This window comes from Bos mutus, chromosome 11, assembly GCF_027580195.1.
Source record: "Bos mutus isolate GX-2022 chromosome 11, NWIPB_WYAK_1.1, whole genome shotgun sequence".
Classification (NCBI taxonomy): Eukaryota; Metazoa; Chordata; class Mammalia; order Artiodactyla; family Bovidae; genus Bos; species Bos mutus.
The window spans coordinates 103,220,850-103,242,949 of NC_091627.1; the positions used below are offsets into that span (position 1 = coordinate 103,220,850).

The following is a 22,100-nucleotide window of genomic DNA, read 5'->3' on the forward strand; positions in this document are numbered from 1 at the left end:
TTAATCTACAGACCTTATTTTAATTTTTTCAGTTGGTCTGCTAATGACTTTTACTTTAAAAAGTAAAGAAATATTTATTAGAAGGGGCTAGAGTGAACTACCCTCCCCCCAAAATTTTGTTTGTTCAGTGAAGTCTCTCCTTCATTTCTGATTGATGGCTTTGCTGGGTATTGTATTGTCGTTTGATAGTTATTTTCTTTCAATATTTTAAATATGTCATTCCACTGTCTCTCTGCCTACAAAATTTCTGTTGAGAAATCCACTTGTACAGTAGCTCCTCCTTACCTGTGGGACATACATTTCAGACACTGCTCTGTTACTGCAGGTGGTACTGAACACTGAATATACTCCACTTCTTCCTATACTGACACTAGGTCACACATACAGAAGGGTACAGGGACAAAGGGGAGTCATGTCTCAGGGCAGAGCCAGACACACGAAGTTGCCCCGTGTTCCTCAGAGAGGTGTGCAGTTTAAAACGTAAGTGTTCTTTGTTTCTGGAATTTTTCATTTAGTGTTTTCAGACCACGGTTGAACGCATGTAACTGAAACTGCAGAAAATGAAACCACAGATGGGGGTGCCTACTATAGTCTATGTGGTGGGGTGTGCTCCTTGTGTATGATGTGTCACTTCTGCTGCTTTAAAGATTCTCTCTTTGACTTCTGACAATTTAATCATAATGTGCCTTTTCAAGTTCAACCTTTGTGGGGTTCTTTGGGCCTCAGAACCCTGGATGTCCTTTGATCTCCCCACAGCACTAGGGGAGCTCAATGTCTCCCTTGGGCTGACTCCGCCCCTAGAGAAACTGCGGTACAGGGGCCCTCTCAGTGCCGCGCTGCCGCAGCCTGGCGCTAACAAAGCGATATGAGCAGACTACGCCTTTTCTCTTACCGTTCTAATACACTGGGGGCTTTGTTTGCTTTTGAGTTTTTCTTTCTTTTCTCCTCTGTGGTCCAGGGATGTTCTCTGGGCTCCATACTAGAAGTGAGCAATCAGACTCCAGAGGTGCAGAGCCCTGGAATCTGCATTTCTACAAGCATCCTAGATGATTAAGATGTAGGTAGACCACAAATCATTCGTTAAGAAATACTGGGCCAAAGAGTACCTTTGGTTTAGGTAGTAATTACCCCTAGGAAAACATTTTAAATTTCATAGTTCATGCACATTCCCAAAGCTCTCAGAAGGTACTGTATGCTTTATTTGGGAAGGTCTTGTATGCTAATAATCACTGATGGTGTGAGCACTCACCTAGAGCCAGACATCCTGGAATGTGAAGTCAAGTGGGCCTTAGAAAGCATCACTATGAACAAAGCTAGTGGAGGTGATGGAATTCCAGTTGAACTATTTCAAATCCTGGAAGATGATACTGTGAAAGTACTGCACTCAGTATGCCAGCAAATTTGGAAGACTCAGCAGTGGCCACAGGACTAGAAAAGGTCAGTTTTCATTCCAGTCCCAAAGAAAGGCAATGCCAAAGAATGCTCAAACTACTACACAATTACACTCATCTCACATGCTGGCAAAGTAATCCTCAAAATTCTCTAAGCCAGGCTTCAACAATACGTGAACCATGAACTTCCAGATGTTCAAGCTGGATTTAGAAAAGGCAGAGGAACCAGAGATCAAATTGCCAACATCCGCTGGATCATGGAAAAAGCAAGAGAGTTCCAGAAAAACATCTATTTCTGCTTTATTGACTATGCCAAAGCCTTTGACTGTGGATCACAATAAACTGTGGAAAATTCTGAAAGAGATGGGAATACCAGACCACCTGACCTGCCTCTTGAGAAATCTGTATGCAGGTCAGAAAGCAACAGTTAAAACTGGACATGAAACAACAGACTGGATCCAAATAGGAAAAGGAGTACGTCAAGGCTGTATATTGCCACCCTGTTTATTTAACTTATATGCAGAGTACATCATGAGAAATGCTGGGCTGGAGGAAGCACAAGCTGGAATCAAGATTGCCGGGAGAAATATCAATAACCTCAGATATGCAGATGACACCACCCTTATGTCAAAAAGTGAAGAACTAAAGAGCCTCTTGATGAAAGTGAAAGAGAAGAGTGAAAAAGTTGGCTTAAAGCTCAACATTCAGAAAACTAAGATCATGGCATCTGGTCCCATCTCTTCATGGCAAATAGATGGGGAAACAGTAGAAACAATGTCAGACTTTATTCTTCTGGGCTCCAAAATCACTGCAGATGGTGATTGTAGCCATAAAATTAAAAGATGCTTACTCCTTGAAAGGAAAGTTATGACCAACCTAGACAGCATATTACTTTTCCAACAAAGGTCTGTCTAGTCAAGGCTATGGTTTTTCCAGTGGTCATGTATGGATGTGAGAGTTGGACTATAAAGAAAGCTGAGTACAGAAGAATTGATGCTTTTGAACTGTGGTGTTGGAGAAGACTCTTGAGAGTCCCTTGGACTGCAAGGAGATCCAACCAGTCCATCCTAAAGGATATCAGTCCTGGGTGTTCATTGGAAGGACTGATGTGGAAGCTGAAACTCCAATACTTTGGCCACCTGATACGAAGAGTTGACTCATTTGAAAAGACTCTGATGCTGGGAAAGATTGAAGGCAGGAGCAGAAGGGGACGACAGAGCATGAAATGATTGGATGGCATCACCACCTCAATGGACACGGGTTTGGGTGGACTCTGGGAGTTGGCGATGGACAGGGAGGCCTGGTGTGCTGCAGTCCATGGGGTCGCAAAGAGTCAGACATGACTGAGCGATGCTTAACTTTGACCTTGACAGTTCACCAAGAAACATAGATTTCTTGTATCTCTCCAGTTGTTCTCTCACTTGAAATCAGAAAATAGTCCTTATTCATCTCCTTATCTCGAAATAAGCAGTTAATATTTTCATGAAAATAAAAATTATATTCAGGCTTCTAAGACAAATGCAATCACTGCGGAAAATATAAGATCATGTATTACTTTTTTAATGTCTCAGATTCTGTTTCTTTGGAAGTGACAAAGGGCACCATTTTTCATACTGCTTCTCCAGTTTATTTTTCACCCTTATGGATTCGTAGACATTTGCTTTTTAAAGCACTCAGCAGTGTCATGGCCATTCTAAATAAACAGTAGCGACCATTTCGATCAGCTGTGGGTACACAACAGCTATGTTGTTGGATTTTTGGTTTTGTTAAAATAAGTTTATATGCCTATGACAATTTGTGTTGTACCTACTCAACTGTTAAATTCTTCCTTAGATATAGATCTGCTGTTGTCTTGAAAATACACATTTATTTATGAGGTAATCGTCTTTTATATATTGTTCCCTCTATCTCATATTCTGGGAGCATCCTGTAAATGTCACAGTAACAATCGCTGGACACCACCTCTTTGGAACATTTTATGGCAGGTCTTAGCCCCCTTGAGGCATAACAAAGGAAAACAAGGTCTGAGGATTTAAAAGGAAGAAATAGAATTGTTGTTACTTGCAGGTGATATGTCTGTAGAGATATCCAAGATAGCAGTCATCTTAGCAACACCACATACAATAGCAGGGGAAGGTCTAAGAGAATTTGTAGATTGTTAGAATTGACTCAACAGAATGACTAGATTTACGATCATTTCCTTCAATCAGTAACTTTTTAGTATAAAGCAGTAACCATGTGATCTATTAATATCTGTGTATTTGACATATCCATCTAGATAAGTGTAAATGTCTGAAACAATACTCCTGAATCCCTACCCACTACCCTTCCCTGCTTCCAGCCCACTCTATCCTGTCATGGCTGAGGATCCAGTTTCTCAGGCCAGAATCTTAAGTCATCCTGATGCCTGTCTCCTTTCCCTTACTCTCCACAGTCAGTCCCTCAGCATGATGTCTGTAGCTTCCACCACCTTCTCTTGCCGTCACCCTGGGCCGCGGTGACCATCCCCTCCTCTCTGAACAACTATAGGGCTTCCCTCTTGGGCTCCTGCAGTCTTCTTCACACAGCAGCAGGAATTGACCTTTTAAATGTGTTAGTTTAAAGGTCATGTTACTTCCTTGCTTCAAACACATAGAGGCTTATTGTTACACTGAGAAGAGAATCCAAACTCCTACAATGAGACCTGGCCTCTGTACCTCTCTCATCTCAGTTCTGGTCTCTTCCCCCTGCTTCCAGCACTCCAGCCAATTCAGCCTCCCTGTTCCTCAGCATGCCAAGGACATGCCTGCTTTCTTCTTCCGATCTTCACCTCTCCGGTCTCAACTCCAGTGTCCCTCCTCAGAGAGACCGTCTCTGTTTCCTGCTGTGTTTGATCTGTCTTTATATGTTGGACATCATCACGTGATAGGTTCCACGTTTGTTTTTCCTACTGGGATGTTCGTGCCATGAGAACAGGCTCTGTGCCGTGTTCCCATAGCCCCAGCCACTGGACAGCCCCTGACATTCAGGCTATTTGTGTCAAGCGAATGGGGTGTGCACTTTTCTGCCCCCCTTCCCTGACCACTTCAGACATTTCCACTTGCAGTTCTCAGTTCTGTGAGAGAAAAAAAAAAATGTCTTAATCTCCTTTGTATCTCTAGCTTCTAACACAGTGTTAATATATATAAATTAATGACTTATACATAGTTATTTTTTACATTGCACTTTTTTCTTGATTGGATGGAGGTTTAGGTAAGTTTGAGGTTCTTACTGTTAAAACTGGTGAACTGATCAGCATCATTATTTTAAAGGAGCAGAAGAGTATTCTTACAGTATGTTTTTTAAGAAGAGCAGAAATCAGCAGGGAGTAGATTCTGTACCTCTGGCTATAACGTGGCAGCTGTCTTGTGAGGAATTGTCTTTCGTTGTCCCAGGGTCTTTAGTTTTGCGCTCTAGTAAAGTATAATCTTACACTTGGCCTTTCCCTTCTTGTGTTTGTCATCTTTAATGCTCAACACATGTAGAAGATTATCAAGCAGCACAGAGGAATGGTCTTAATTGGTGAGACCGAAAACACCTTTAACCTTATTTCTTTAAGCTCAATTATTCCACTACTTAAAATATTTACTCTATATTGAATTAAAGCTAGATTTTCTACATTTTCTGTATGTTCTTGTTAATTTCTAATGTATTTCCTAAATGAAATTTCTCTATCATTTGAAGCTTGTGCTCTTCTGAATTATGGAGGTAATGAAATAAAATAGTCTCACAAAAATAAGTTTTGCCCTTCCATCATTTCTTAAAATGCAACAGAAAGATAATCTACTATTTAGAAACTTTAGTGGCCAACTTTCTCACTTTCTTAGTTTCTAAACAGATGACTTTAGGTACGTGGATCACCCCCACCAAAGTCATTTATACTTTGCATCAGTATTTGGTTGTGATAATGTCTAGTAGGTTTGCTAGTCAGGGATCTGTTTTAGTGAGAAGTTCTAATATCAAGTGAAATAGTTAGAAATGATACTCAGATATTTAGGCCAAGACGTCATAGATCAGTATGTCCTGAACTCTCAGATTAAAGATATTTCAGTTCCTGGAAACTTCTATCCCCAAATTGATTTTTGTTTAGTTCTTTGCCACTTTAGTTAAAATGGGATCGCAGGGTTTTTTCTATATATATTGCCTCTGGGTACAGTTACTTGTGCACTTTAGTTAAAATGGGATCCAGGTACAGTTAGTTGTGTTAACTATTGTTCATTGTACCTCTGTCAGAAAATCCAAATGAACATGTAGGGTATATAGTTATCAGTTACATCAGCCAAATAAATTTCAGCAGTCTACTGGAGTATTTTCTGTTTCCATGTACCTTTGAATAGGAAAAATACTTGTTTTTTTTCTTTTTTAAAAACATGCATTTATTGATTTATTCTAATATAAAAAGTAACACATATTTCTAATACATTAGACTCCATTTTTCTAGATACTCTCTCATGAAAAAAACTCAAGTGTCTGGCTTTGGTTTAGGGAAATACATAGTTTGAAAAATTGCTTCTTAACACTGTTTTCTTTTTACTTACAGTATATCTTTGTACCGGGGTAATTGCAGACCTATACGGTTTGAGCCACCAATGCTGGATTTCCATGAACAGTAAGTTCAGAGTTGTTTTTTTTAACCACACTTTTCCATTATATGTATTTTATGCATGCATGTGTCTTGGCTTTTGCCTGTGATATCTTGAATGAGAAAGTTACATGTTCAAGTCATCAGGAAAGTAAATAACCTTGAATACAGTTTGAACATGGGAAGTAAGTATCTATTATGAGTCTAGCATATACTCTTTTAACTTTTGAAGTTCAAAAAATATTTACAGTTTGGAGTGTCTGGTTCAGAGGATCCTATCTTTAGAAGCAACATTAAACTTAGGGTTACCTTTCTGATTAGCACTTAATTTCCATCTTTATTATTTAACATTTTTTCCTTGTGGATATAGAAGAATATATTAGTTTGTTTGATACATGTACTTGTAAGGTACAAACTTTTATATGTCATCAAATAAATAATATTATCAACCCAGTAAGCCAAACAAAAGCAGATCCTATAGGAAGCTGTGGTTCAACCGCAGAATTACTTCCTCAAACCTTGTTTCTGCTTACCTTCTATGTCTGGGTCTTGGGTTTTGCACATCTCACGTACCCTGAGGGGAAGACAAGTCTTCAACCTATATTTGGTTCCAACTCAATTTAGCAGTTAGGAAAAGAGAACATCTTAAATGATATAACTACTAGAGTAATGCTACTCTGATAAGTAAACAGAAGAAGATGATTTTTTTAACTTAAATTTTTTTGTTTGCCTTTCTTTTTTTATAATTTTTATTAGATTAAGATTGATTTACAATGTTGTGTTAGTTTCAAGTGTACAGCAAAGTGAATCAGTTACACATGTACATATATCCATTCTTTTTTAGATTCTTTGCTCTTTTAGGCCACTACAGGGTATCGAGTAGAGTTCCCTGTGCTATACAGTTCAGTTCAGTCATTCAGTCATGTCCGACTCTTTGCGACCCATGAATTGCAGCACGCCAGGCCTCCCTGTCCATCACCAACTTCCGGAGTCCACCCAAACCCATGTCCATTGAGGTGGTGATGCCATCCAACTATCTCATGCTCTGTCATCCCCTTCTGCTCCTGCCTTCAGTCTTTCCCAGCATCAGAGTCTTTTCACATGAGTCAACTCTTCGTATCAGGTGGCCCAAGTATTGGAGTTTCAGCTTCCACATCAGTCCTTCCAATGAACACCCAGGACTGATATCCTTTAGGATGGACTGGTTGGATCTCCTTGCAGTCCAAGGGACTCTCAAGAGTCTTCTCCAACACCACAGTTCAAAAGCATCTTCTTCGGTGCTCAGCTTTCTTTATAGTCCAACTCTCACATCCATACATGACCACTGGAAAAACCATAGCCTTGACTAGACAGACCTTTGTTGGAAAAGTAATATGCTGTCTAGGTTGGTCATAACTTTCCTTTCAAGGAGTAAGCATCTTTTAATTTTATGGCTACAATCACCATCTGCAGTGATTTTGGAGCCCAGAAGAATAAAGTCTGACATTGTTTCTACTGTTTCCCCATCTGTTTGCCATGAAGAGATGGGACCAGATGCCATGATCTTAGTTTTCTGAATGTTGAGCTTTAAGCCAACTTTTTCACTCTTCTCTTTCACTTTCATCAAGAGGCTCTTTAGTTCTTCACTTTTTGACATAAGGGTGGTGTCATCTGCATATCTGAGGTTATTGATATTTCTCCCGGCAATCTTGATTCCAGCTTGTGCTTCCTCCAGCCCAGCATTTCTCATGATGTACTCTGCATATAAGTTAAATAAACAGGGTGGCAATATACAGCCTTGACGTACTCCTTTTCCTATTTGGATCCAGTCTGTTGTTTCATGTCCAGTTTTAACTGTTGCTTTCTGACCTGCATACAGATTTCTCAAGAGGCAGGTCAGGTGGTCTGGTATTCCCATCTCTTTCAGAATTTTCCACAGTTTATTGTGATCCACAGTCAAAGGCTTTGGCATAGTCAATAAAGCAGAAATAGATGTTTTTCTGGAACTCTCTTGCTTTTTCCATGATCCAGCGGATGTTGGCAATTTGATCTCTGGTTCCTCTGCCTTTTCTAAATCCAGCTTGAACATCTGGAAGTTCACGGTTCACATATTGCTGAAGCCTGACTTGGAGAATTTTAAGCATTAGTTTACTAGCATGTGAGATGAGTGTAATTGTGTAGTAGTTTGAGCATTCTTTGGCATTGCCTTTCTTTGGGACTGGAATGAAAACTGACCTTTTCTAGTCCTGTGGCCACGGCTGAGTTTTCCAGATTTGCTGGCATATTGAGTGCAGCACTTTCACAGCAGCATCTTTCGGTAGGTCCTTATTAATTCCTTATCATCTGTTTTATATATAGTAGTGTGTATACGTCAGTCCCCAATCTCCCAGTTTATCCTAACCCCTCTTTTCCCCCTGGTGACTGTAAGTTTTTCTTCTCCATCTGTTACTCTGTTTCTGTTTTGTGAATAAGTTCATTTATACCATTTTTTCAGATTCCACATATAAGCGATACCATATGATATTTGTCTTTCTCTGACTTCACTCAGTATGGCAATCTATAATAATCTCTAGGTCCATCCATGTTACTGCAAATAGCATTGTTTCGCTTTTTAATGACTGAGTAATATGCCATGTATATATGTACCACGTGTTCTTTATCCATTCCTCTGCTGATGGGCATCTAGGTTGCTTCCATGTCTTGGACATTGTAAATAGTGCTTCAGTGGACATTGGGGTGCACATATCTTTATGAATTATGGTTTTCTCTGGATATATGCCCAGGAATGGACTTGCTGGATCATATGGTAGATCTATTTTTAGAGTTTTTTAAGGAACCTACTAGTAGCTATACTAATTTACATTTCCACCAGCATTGTAGGCGGCTTCCCTTTCCTCTGTACCCTCTCCAGCATTTATGAGAAGAAAATAATTTAAAGGGATAGGTAATAGGAACTGTACGCAGATCTATTGAGTCAATAAATGAAAATACTGTCATTTCTTTTTAATGTTGTCAGAGTTGTCATTAACCATTTTCTACTAGTAAAGACACTAAATTTAAATAATTTCTTTACAATCTCAAACCTAGAATACTCGACTATATCAGTCATACTTGTATAGAACCATGGTAGAGCAGTTAGCAGAAGAGCTGCTGCTAAGTCACTTCAGTCGTGTCCGACTCTGTGAGACCCCATAGATGGCAGCCCACCAGGCTCCTTTGTCCCTGGGATTCTCCAGGCAAGAATACTGGAGTGGGTTGCCATTTCCTGCTCCAGTGCATGAAAGTGAAAAGTGAAAGTGAAGTCGCTCAGTCTTGTCCAACTCTTCACAACCCCATGGACTGTAGCCTACCAGGCCCCTCTGTTCATGGGATTTTCCAGGCAAGAGTACTGGAGTGGGGTGCCATGTCCTTCTCCAAGCAGAAGACCTATGTGCTAGCAACTCCATCTTCTCAGGTGTTTATATTCTTACAAAGATCATGGATTTTGGAGGGGATAAAGAGAAGTTTGTATGCTTCCTTCTGTACCGGTAGATGGAATCAGTGTTTGCAGATAGTTGTTATATGAAGAGTAAAACGACTTGTGGGTGTTGGATTTAAAGACCAGAATGTTCAGATAGGAAATACATCACTATTGTGTAAAAAAGTTGAGGTACAATGTTGAGGCAAGAAAACATAAAGTTTTTAATGTGACCCAGTCTCCTTCTGTCAAATGCAAGATATTTAATGAAACATGCCATGCACTTTGATCTTCAGCAAGAACGTTCATTATTTTTTAAAAACAATGTTGAGTAAAACTGTCTTAAGTTTGTTCTCATCCTGAGTGAATCAGGAGAGAGGCTGATGAGCTCCAGTCTAGGACTGTGGCAAGGGCCATGTTTATGATGATACCATGAGCCTGGGGACAGATGAGATCAATGGACAGTAGCAAAACTTAAAATCTAATGTAGTGAGTTTTCTTATTTTGAAAAGCTTAGCAATAACAATCTCTAGAGAGATTGTTTCGGAAGTTATACCCAGTGTTTTTCACTTCATTTTTTAAAGGGAGTTTTAAAAATTTCACGAATCCTTTAAGATGAAGTGTTCAGGTATACTAAATATCTGAATCGGAATTGGTAATGCCTATTTCAAATTATCTGTCACTCAACACTTTAAAAAATACACCATCCTCCAAATAGAAGAAATTGAGATAAAATCAAGCAAAATTCTAGACTAGTTTTAACCCTTTCTGGATCATGGTGTTGTGTTTTTTTAAGAACAGATGAAAGCTATGGCAACCTCTTCCTTCCTTTCCCCAATGCTTACATACACACAAAATAACATTTTGCATACATGTTCAAGGGTTTTATAGCCATCCCCCTCCAAGTCCATATCTGAATCCTTAAGAGCTAGTGAATTTCTGGTCTAGACCACAGATTATTAAATCACTACTACAGAATTTGCTGGGGTTTTGCCTGATGCACTAGCCATACATATTCACTGTAGTAAACTTAGAAAATGCTTATTAAGAGAAAGAAGAAAAAAATTACCAGTTATCCAGCCACTCAGAAACATGAACACTGAACTTTTATCCTTTAAGTCCTTTTTCTGTGTATCTGTATTTATTTATTGAGTTACAGAAATATAACAATATTTTCTGAACATAAACTTTTCTAAACATAATATACCATGCCTTTTTTTATTCCATCAAATTTTATTTTATACTATGTATACATTTTAAAAATTGCATAAACAGCAAATTGTATGTATACATTTTTAAAATTCATTTATTGTTTTAAACTTTTTGTTTTGTAATCAGTACTGAAACTAATGCTTTAGACACAGCCATGACTTTCAGAAGAGAGTCCAAAATAATGAGATGAAAAGATATGCAAAATGTGAAACCTTTTTAGTTAAGATTTAGTCTAGAGAATAATTGAGTGTCATGCACAAAGAGAACGGATAGGAATCAGTGAATTGATGTACAACCAGAGAGGACATAAATGAGATTACTTTAAGAGACTGGTGCTGACCCCAGAGAACTGGAAATGTCCTGAGCTGAGAGCAGCTGTGGATGCTGTGGTGAACATGTGCGGACAGACAGAGGAACCCCAGGACAGACAAGGGTCAGGTCATGTAGGAAGAGTGCGTGAAGCCGCACGTGCGCTCTTAGGGACAGCACAGTCACACTGGACTGCTTCGCGAAGCAGCACGTTTATGTGCTGCTGCCAGAAGTCGAAATGAAAAACAAATTCTGTCCTTAATTTAGACTTGTCTGTGTCCAACCTGAGAGCCCTGAACAGAGTTTGTTTTTATCTCATAAAGTAGATCTCACAGAAGTGAATCAGTACAAGTAGGAGTTGGGAGCAAATGTGAACAGGTGTATTAGGATTCAGTCAGAGGAATAGATCCAGTCAGAGATTTTTATATGTGTGTGTATGTGTGAGAGAGAGTATATGACTGTATGTGTTTATGAATGTAGAGTTTTTGAGGAATTGACTTAAATGAAAATAATTGCTGGAGCTGGTTAAGCAGGCCCACAGTGTACAAGGGCAGGTACCCAGGAAGGGACAGTTGCCTCAGACTGGATTCCAAGGAAGCAGGGCAATCACAGATCCAGCTGTTGTTGGGAGCCTCTTAGCTAAGACGAGGGCCAAACTCTCTTTCAAAGCTCCAGATGTATTATACGTACTTTAAGAGGCTCCTCTCCCAGAAAGGAATTTTTCATGGATGGTTTCATGCAACCATACAGAAAAGTAGAACAGATAGTAAATATATTTTTAAACTAAATTCTGTAATTAAAAATGTTCCTATGTTCATATTTTTATTGATTTTTAAAAATCACTTGTAGCAGACATAATATTTCATTCCTGTAGGTTTTGGCAAACATCTCCACATATAAAGGGCATTCTCCATAACCATAGCACCAAGCTCGCCAGGCTCCTCTGTCCATGAGGGTTCTCCAGGCAAGATACTGGAGTGGGTTGCCATGCCCTACTCCAGGGGATCTTCCCAACCCAGGTCTTCCACACACTGCAGGCATATTCTTTACCACCTGAGCCACCAGGAAAGCTCATTATTGGTATTCTAAGAAAATGAACAATAATTACAGAGTGCCGTAATTCCTCTATTTTGGTCAGCTGCAGTGCTGTAGTTGTTTGGTTTGAAGTGACAGAAATCTAACTGCAAAGAGTTGAGGCAAAGATGAGGATATACTAGAAGGAATTCCAAGGACCATTTGTAGAAAGTTTAGAGTCGCGGTGGGATCTGGAAACAACAGGATGCACGTTATCCAGTACCCAGACCCTTCTCCCTGTCTCTTATCTCCCCTCGCTTGCTGTCGGCTGCTTCTGTCTCACCGCCCGTATCTTTTTCCTACAATGATGGGAACAAATCGACTGACTGCACTTCAGACCCACATTCTTGTAGCCTCCGCCCATCAGGGAATAATAAAGCTGCTTTTACTTTAGTTTGAAAAATCTCAGAGTAGAACAGTCAACACCCTGGCACAGGTGAAGTAGCCACCCCACCCTACCCCTCAGACAAGGACAGTGTTTGGTAGTGAATGTATCTTCCACATTGTGGAAGTGGATGACACCTTCCACAGTGGGGGTGTCTCTGTAATTATCAGGGTTTCACTCAGAGAAAGAGTAGTCCACTGTGGGCAGCAGCTCCAGCTGAAGTCCATACAACTTCCCTGGCCTGGAGGACCGCTGATGGCCTTCTAAAGCATGCCTTCCCCAGCCTGCCTAGCAGAGGCAGGAACTGCCCCCCTCCCTGCTTCTGTGCTCTTGTGTTCACTCCACTGAGCTGGGTTGGATCCCCACCCCAAAGCTGGTTTAGTGTCAAGGCTAATCCACCAGGTGGCTCAGTGGTAAAGAATCCGCCTGCTAATGCAAAAGACATGGGTTCCATCCCTAGTTTGGAAAGATCCCCTGGAGGAGGAAATGGCAACCCACTCTAGTAATCCTGATAGAGAATTCCATGGACAGAGGAGCCTCACAGACTACCATCCTTGGGGTTGTGAAAAGTTGGATACAACTTAGCGACTGAGCATGCAGTAAAACTTTATGGGGAGAGCAGGGTAGGCTCCCAAGATCTGAAAAATGGCTTGAGAGAGCAGAGAAAGGAGACTGGCTTGAATCCTGTGGTTAGGGGGTGAGGCTGGGTGGACTTACATGGTCTGAATTTCTCAATAGATCCAAGAGAGAAACTATACAGGCTTTCCTTTAGGCTTACCCAGATGTGGGGCATAAGGTGAAGGGACACTGTGGGGCTTGAAAGCTATTTGTAATCAGGCATCAAAACTAGAGTTGAATTCTTCATTATACTTGACATCCTCTACTGCTGCTGCTGCTGCTGCTGCTGCTGCTAAGTTGCTTCAGTCGTGTCCAACTCTGTGCGACCCCATAGACGGCAGCCCATCAGCTCCCCCGTCCCCTGGGATTCTCCAGGCAAGAACACTGGAGTGGGTTGCCATTTCCTTCTCCAATGCATGAAAGTGAAAAGTGAAAGTGAAGTCGCTCAGTCGTGTCCGACTCTTCTCGACCCCGTGGACTGCAGCCTCCCAGGCTCCTCCATCCATGGGATTTTCCAGGCAAGAGTACTGGAGTGGGGTGCCATCGACATCCTCTACTAACTTCTGTCAAAGCGTTAGTTGTTGTTCTAATAGTTTCTTTTGATGTCTGTTCTCCTCCCAGACCAGACTATCAAGATGAATTTGTTGTTGACCAGTTGCTAAGTTGTATCTGACTCTTTGTGACCCCATGGGACTATAACCTGCCAGGCTTCTCTGTCCTCCACTATCTCCCAGAGTTTGCTCGAATCCGTGATACACACTATTTAGCTGTTTAGCCTGTATTTCATACTTAATATATGCCATACATTATCTTCAAGTCCAACAAGATTGTCTGCTGATTTCTTCTGCTACAGTTAAATTTGTTTTGTTTTTAAGTGATTTGCTGGACTTCAGTAAACATTTGCTATACCTTTTCTTCTTGATCCAACTATGTGCAGATTTAATTAATGCCCATGCTGTAAATGTTTCATTAGCTTCATATGTCTGAGTAATTTTAAGACTTGAGAAGTACCCTTAACCGAACATTTTATTTTTTTTCCAGAAATTGTTAAGTAATCAGAAATCATTGCTCACTATACTGTACTTTTACTTATGCACTGAAGTTTTTGCCTTATGTTTTCTGTGAACTGTTTCTACTGCTTGCAGTCATTTTTGCTAAACCAGAAGTCACTCTTCATTTTAAAACACCCTTTATGGTATCTGGAAGAACTTTTCAATTGGATGAAATTTACCACTCCAGGTTGTCAACAAGGGTTTCCAAGATGGTTTCCCGTCCTTCAGCAAAGACACAACTCTAGTTCTGCGGCTGCTGCCTAAACCTCCATGGCCTGAGTCCTCTCATTACCCTGTTCATCCCTACTGTCTGCTAGGTCTTCGATGTTTGATCAAATTAACTTTCTTCAAAAGTAGGCTCTCTTTGTTTTCATACATTTTGTTTAAATGTATTCTTTAATTCTGCCTTTTTTCCCTTTCCCTTACCTTTCTCTCCCCTTCTTTTCTTTCCCCTTTTACTTCTCTGTAACAGTTAGCCTAGAGAAATCTTGGACATGACCACCCTCGCCTTTACTCACCCCCCTAGTTACGTATGCCAGTGCTGGTAAATATTTTTCTGTTTCCGTAACAACTCCTTTTTTTCAAACATTTACTGTAGTTTTAAAAGATTCTTTGGGTGAGGACTTGTTTCATTGAGTTCTTTGGTTTATGTAATTAAGTGCAGAAAATCTTGGTTTCAAGTCTTAAGTTTAAAGGAGAGACTTAATGGCTTTCTAAAAAAGTGTTAATTGAATAAACTTGCTATGGAGGTCTTTACTGTCAAGTTAAAGTCAGTTTATGAGAGCCATTTCTCCCTAATCACTTTCTAGTATTCCCAGAAAATCAGGTAGGCCATCTCTTCTAAAGGGCTGTTTGGTGCTTTTTAGCTTTCCAGTTTCCCACTGTTCTGCCAACACCCCAGTTCAGCTTGAGGGTGCTGTGCTCAGACGCTCAGTCGTGTCCAACTGTTTGTGATCTCATAGACTGTAGCCTACCAGGCTCCTCTCTCCCTGGGATTCTCTCAGCAAGAATACTGGAATGCATTGCCATTTACTCCTCCAAGGGATCTTCCTGACCCAGGGATCAAATCTGCATCTCTTACATCTCCACTGGCAGGCAGATTCTTTACCAGATGTGCTTGAGACAATGGTTGGGTTTTGTGGTAGTTGAGTGGTACCGAGTACTGCGTATTGATTTGGCGCAACTTCCTGCCAGAAGGGATGTTAATAGACCTCTCTGTCACTGCCATTCATAAAGTTTGTCTGAGGGCAGCTGCTCAGCCATCTCTTCAGCTGTTCTGTGGCATTGCATTGTCATCTTTCTGTGGCTAGAAAAATTGCCATTGACCACAAAATTGCAGCTAACTTTCCAAGCTCGTCTCTAATTCATGAGTGCTTCTTCCTAATTCTTTCGGGTCTCAGACTCTTGTAAAATATGGGCAGTTAGTCAGAAGCTCTGCCCTGTCAGCCCAGAGAACAGCTGTATAATCAGCTTGATTTATCTCTAAATAATTCACAGTAACCCTCTTGGCCCTACTTTGAAGCAGCTGATAATGGAAACAAGCAGGACCAGCACTAGCAGAGCTTTGAAAATCTTCGTCTTATTTTCACGTCTTACCTGTCTGGCCAAGCAGTTGCACGTGACGTTGTGACAGGAGGAGTCTAAGGTGGCTTCCAGGTTCCTAGTCCCTAAGGAGCACATACACCTCCTCCCAATCATATTCAAGCAAACACTAACCTAGACGTTGCTGTAAAGAATTTTGAAAGTGTAATTGAAGTCCGAAATCAGTTGACCTTTAGGATTGGGGAGGTAATCTGGGTACTTGACCTTATCACACAAGCCCTCTAAATCTGGCTGTAGCAATCAGAGACAGAAAGAAATGTCAGAGGTTTGAAGCTTGAGAGGTATTTGATGCAAGGGAGTTTCCTTGTGTTGGTTTTGAAAATGAAGCGGCCATATGGCCAGACACTGAGAGCAACCCAAACTTTGCCAACAACCTGCATGAACTTCGAGCTTTGATGCCCGAGACCCCAAGCAGATCAGCCTGTCGTGCTCTGCCTCGACCTGTGCCTGACAGAGTTGTCAGATGATAAATGGGTGTCACTTTCACCCTCTCAGTTTGTGGTACTTCGTTAGGCAACATAAAAAACGGAGGTCTTACTTGACAGTAAAGACCTCCATAGCAAGTTTATTTATTTATTTACAAGTAAATTTGTATTAGTACTTGACCATAGTTTTCCACGGTTTTAGTGTGGCCTCTCTCCTTAGTCTCCTACTTTATCGAGGAAGCTGAGGTGAGGGAGAGACAGGGAGGGCTGTTTGTATGAGCTCTGTAGGCAGGTCCATCCAAGGAGTACGGCCTCTGCTTCCATGATGTGGACCTGTAGCTGCAGAAAGCCTGCTCCCATGAGATGTGTGACTGGAATAGCCTGCTGACATACTCCGGATGTCTCTGAGCAGCATAGGAGATGACCCTTCTCCCCTGAGCAAGGGTTCATTTCTGGAGGGTGTGGCCCAGGGCCTCCCCTCTTTGATCACTAGAAAAAGAGCACAGCCAACTTCAGCAGCACTGTAAAGCAAGCTTTCTGACCCACCCCCACTTACAGTCTCCTGGCATCTCTAGGCTTGTTTCCTTACCCACATCCTCTCCTGTAGCTGGCCATCTTCAGTCCAGTCTTCTTCAAGGATCCTCCAGATTACCTGTCTGTCTGACACCATGTCTTTTTCATCTAAACTGAGACTGATTGCACTGACATCACGGGAGGAAAAACATTAAGAACAAATTCATAGAAGAAACACTGGTTACCAAGTAGTGTATAAAATATTTGAATTTTAAGAGCATATCTGTTGAAAGGGCTTCCCTGATGGCTCAGACGGTAAAGAATCTGCCTTCAGTGCAGGAGACCGAGGTTCAGTCCCTGGTTTGGAAAAGTCCCCTGGAGAAGGAAATAGCTACTCACTCCAGTATTGCCTGGAAAATCCCATGAATAGAGGAGCTTGGAGGGCTACAGTCCATGGAATCACAGAGTTGGACATGATTGAGCGACTAACACACACACAAACACATTTGCTGAAAAAAGCATAATTGGTGAACTTACAGGGTGTAAGGAGGACATGTTTATTTCTCTGTATTTTCATTTCACTTACATGTGTGCATAAGGCTTGAGGAAGAAGAGTTTTCCCTTCCATGTTGTCTTTGTAAAGCTTCTCCTTGTCGCAACAAGGCCAAAGTTTGAAATCCCAGCTGGATCTGTACCTGCTTTTATTTTGTGGTTCTGTGACCCCTGCCTGAGATCAGTGAGCCTGTTGGTTAAGAGGTCTGGTTCCTGAGGCAGGCGGAAGCCCACGCACTGGGGATCCTCAGGACACTTGGCCTCCTGCTTCCTTACCATAATGCATTGTTCCAGACCTGCCTCTGGGTGCCCTCCATCCCTGCCTCAGGAACAAACCTTGGTTCATCTTTGGATCTTTCCCTCATGGCTGAGATTTAAACTACAGAAAGATTTAGGGCCTCATGATGGCTGAGAGTCCCTTGGACTGCAAGGAGATCCAGCCAGTCCATTCTAAAGGAGATCAGCCCTGGGATTTCTTTGGAAGGAATGATGCTAAAGCTGAAACTCCAGTACTTTGGCCACCTCATGCAAAGAGTTGACTCATTGGAAAAGACTCTGAGGCTGGGAGGGACTGGGGGCATGAGGAGAAGGGGACGACAAAGGATGAGATGGCTGGATGGCATCACTGACTCTATGGACGTGAGTCTGAGTGAACTCCAGGAGTTGGTGATGGACAGGGAGGCCTGGCGTGCTGTGATTCATGGGGTCGCAAAGAGTTGGACACAACTGAGCGACTGATCTGATCTGATGGCTGGGCTATAAGCCATGGAGCAGTTCTGGACCAGGTTTCTGCTTCCCTGCAAAGCAGGAAACTCTTCTGTGGGAACCCACCTCTCAAGGGCCATCTGTGGGCACAGCCTCCTAGGGACTGCTAATGGAGTGCGTCTTCTCTACAGCCTTCCCACTTTGGGCAAGAGCTGGCAGCATGTGCAGTGCTGAGCTCTGAGAGTGGGGAGTATATCTAGGTTTAAGCTTTAGAGACACCAGAAGGCATTTAACATCAACAGCAACAAAACTTCATGTCAGCATTATAAAGAAATTCTCAATGGTGTGTTAAATGAAAAGCAGCACAAATCATCATCAGACCCTTAGAAACTGTGTTAAATGTTGACAAAAGACAGTGAAGAGTTCTTATTTATATAATTTGTGGACCATATGCATATGAACCTGACTTTTTAGGGTAGTATGGGAAGATTATTTACCATTGAGCCACCAGCAAAGCCCTAATATGGAAAGAAGGTGGTGTTCTCCCATCCTGGAAAAGGCAAAATGTGTACAACAGTCCGAGTCAGCTGTAGATGATGCTGCAGAAGAAATGAATAAAGTGGTGGTATGTTACATTTGATGTTAGTTTCAGTGATACAGAATATGAGAATAAGTGAAATGTGACTTAACGTACAACTTTAGATGTTGTGGTGTCTTCTTCATCACTGCTGATATTGATATTATGCCTTCTCTTTTTTCTTTCTTAGTTTTGCCAAGTAAGTTGATAATTTATTAGTCTACCCCCAAAATTGTAATTTTTGACTTCATATATCATCTCTATTTTATGTGTTTTACTTCATTGATTTCCACTCTTATTTCTATTATTTCTTTTCTTCAACTTTCTGTTGTTTAATTTGCTATTTTTCTAATGACATGGATGCTTAGCTCATTTATTTTCAGGCTTTCTTCTTTTTAAATATGTATATTTACACATAAGAATTTTCCTTTAAGCACAACTTGAACTGTATACCACAGAATTTTAATAGTTAATTTCTTCATTTTGATTCATTTGCAAGTGGTTTTTAATTTTCATTCAGACTTCATCTTTGATCCATGAGTTGCTTACACATGTTGCTCTGTTTATTTGTAGAGAACCTGTTTATCTGATTTCTAGTTTAATTGGGCCAGGACTAGAAAATTCTGCATGTAAAGAATTATGGGGGCTTCCTTGGCTCAGTGGTAAAAAGAATTTGCCTGCCAATGCAGGAAACTTGGGTTTGATGCCTGGTCTGGGAAGATCCCACATGCTGCAGAGCAGCTATTGACCCTGTGCTCTAGAGCCTGGGAGCCGCAACTAGTGAGCCCATGCGCCCTAGAGTCCATGCTCTGCAACAAACCACCGCAGTGAGAAGCCTGCACAGCAGTGAAGACCAGGCACAACCAAAGATAAATGAAAATTATTTTTTTTTTAAATTACGGGGCAGTCCTAAGATGGCGGAGGAATAGGACAGGGAGACCACTTTCTCCCCCCCTAATTCATCAAAAGAACATTTAAACGCTGAGTAAATTCCACAAAACAACTTCTGAATGTCGGCAGAGGACATCAGGCACCCAGAAAAGCAGCCCATTGTCTTCGAAAGGAGGTAGGAAAAAATATAAAAGACAAAAAAAGAGACAAAAGAGGTAGGGATGGAGCTCCGTCCCGGGAAGGGAGTCTTAAAATGAGAGAAGTTTCCAAACACCAGGAAACACTCTCACTGCCGAGTCTGTGGCGAGCCTTGGAAGCACAGAGGGCAACATAACAGGGAGGAAAAATAAATAAATAATTAAAACCCACAGATTACCAGCCCAAGGAGAAGCAGCGCAGACGCCTGTACCCGCCACTAGCAAGCGGGGGCTGGGCAGGGAGGCACGGGCTACATTGCTTACAGTAAGGACAGAGCCTGAATGTCCCAAGGGCAATCTGAGCGAACTGACTTCGGCTAGCAAACCAGACTGTGGGATAGCTACCACGCACAAAGCCCTAAGACACCGCCAGGCCCTCTCACAGAACAAAGGACTGAACAGAGGTAGCCAGCTGCAGACCATCCCCTTCTGGTGACAGGCAGCCAGAGCCGGAAGGGGGCAATCGCAGCCCCAGAGAGACATTATCTACCAAACTGCAAGCAGGCTTCTTTGCTAAGACTTGTTGGAGTTCTGGACATCCGCCTGCAAAGGTGCGCCGGTTGTACACCCAGAAAACCGAGCGCAGGGACGGGGGAGACGATAAGTCACAGCGACCACGCTCACCAAACACCTCATCACCTGAGCTGCTCAGACCTGGGAAGGGCACAAAACACAGGCCCGACCGAGTCTGCGCCTCTGAGGACTACCCGAGTGCCTGAACCTGAGCAGCTTAGACCTGGGAGGTACATGCAGCCCAGGGCCGGCCTTGGACGGTTCCGGAGCAACCTAGAGCCTTGGAGCAACCTAGAGCCTAGAGCCTGAGCAGTGTGGGCAGGGAGGGCGCACGCACCATGAGCGGGCAGACCCAGTGTGGCTGAGGCACTGCGAGCACACGCCAGTGTTACTTGTTTGCAGCGTCCCTCCCTCCCCACAGCACAACTGAACAAGTGAGCCTAAAAAAGTGTGCACCACCGCCCCCTTTTGTCAGGGCAGAAATCAGACACTGAAGAGACCAGCAAACAGAAGAAGCTAAAACAGAGGGAACCGCCTTGGAAGTGACAGGTGCAATAGATTAAAACCCTGTCGTTTGTACTGACTACATGGGAAGGGGCCTATAGATTTTGAGAAATATAAGCTGGACCAAGGAACTATCCAAAAATGAACTGACCCCCACACTGCCCACAACACCACCAGAGGAAGTCCTAGATATATTTTTACTATTTTTATGATCATTCTTTTTTTTTTTTTAATTTTTTTAAATTTTTAAGTCCTCTATTACTCTTTAATTTTCATTTTTATAACCTACTATTACTTTGCAAAAAAAAAAAAAGACCCAATTTTTTTAAAGCAAACTTCATATATATATATTTTTTTATATAATTTTTGTTGACTTTTTTTTTTTCTTTTTTCTTTAATATTGTATTTTTGAAAATCCACCCTCTACTCTAGATTTTAAATCTTTGCTTTTTGGTATTTGTTATCAATTTTGTACCTTTAAGTACCCAATCTTCAATACCCATTTTTACTTGCAAGATTACTGGCTTGACTGCTCTCTCCCCCTTTGGACTCTGCTTTTTCTCCACCAGGTCGCCTCTGTCTCCTCCCTCCCCCTTCTCTTCTCTGCCCAACTCTGTGAATCTGTGTGTGTTCCTGACGGTGGAGAGCACTTAGGGAACTGATTACTGGCTGGATCTGTCTCTCTCCTTTTGATTCCCCCCTTTATATTCCTGGCCGCTTCTGTCTCCTTCCTCCCTCTTCTCTTCTCTGTATAACTCCGTGAACATCTCTGAGCAGTCCAGACTGTGGAGTGCACATAAGGAAGTGATTACTGGCTAGCTTGCTCTCTCCTCTTTTGATTCCACCTCATCTCATTTGGGTCACCTCTAACTCCCTCCTCCCTCTTCTCTTCACTTAACTCTGTGAACCTCTCTGGGTGTCCCTCACTGTGGAGAAACTTTTCATCTTTAACCTAGATGTTTTATCAACGGTGCTGTATAGAAGGAGAAGTCTTGAGACTACCATAAAATTAAGACTGAAAACCAGAAGCAGGAGGCTTAAGTCCAAATCCTGAGAACACCAGAGAACTCCTGACTCCAGGGAACATTAATCGACAGGAGCTCATCAAACACCTCCATACCTACACTGAAACCAAGCACCACCCAAGGGCCAACAAGTTCCAGAGCAAGATATACCACGCAAATTCTCCAGCAACACAGGAACACAGCCCTGAGCTTCAATATACAGGCTGCCCAAAGTTACTCCAAACCCATTGACATCTCATAATTTACTGGACACTTTATTGCACTCCAGAGAGAAGAAATCCAGCTCCACCCACCAGAACACCAACACAAGCTTCCCTAACCCAGAAACCTTGACAAGCCACCCATACAACCCCACGCACAGCGAGGAAACTCCACAATAAAGAGAACTCCACAAACTGCCAGAATACAGAAAGCCACCCCAAACTCAGCAATGTAAACAAGGTGAAGAGACAGAGGAATACCCAGCAGGTAAATGAACAGGATAAATGCCCACCAAACCAAACAAAAGAGGAAGAGATA

General features: G+C 41.9%; 1 protein-coding gene across 1 annotated transcript in view; it reads left to right on the forward strand.

Moving 5' to 3' along the window:
- Positions 1–22,100, forward strand: part of TMEM131 (transmembrane protein 131) — a 180,851-nt gene that overhangs the window by 75,955 nt on the left and 82,796 nt on the right. The window contains 1 exon segment of the mRNA XM_070380002.1: positions 5,950–6,018. Within this exon segment, the coding sequence (XP_070236103.1) occupies positions 5,950–6,018 (69 nt within the window).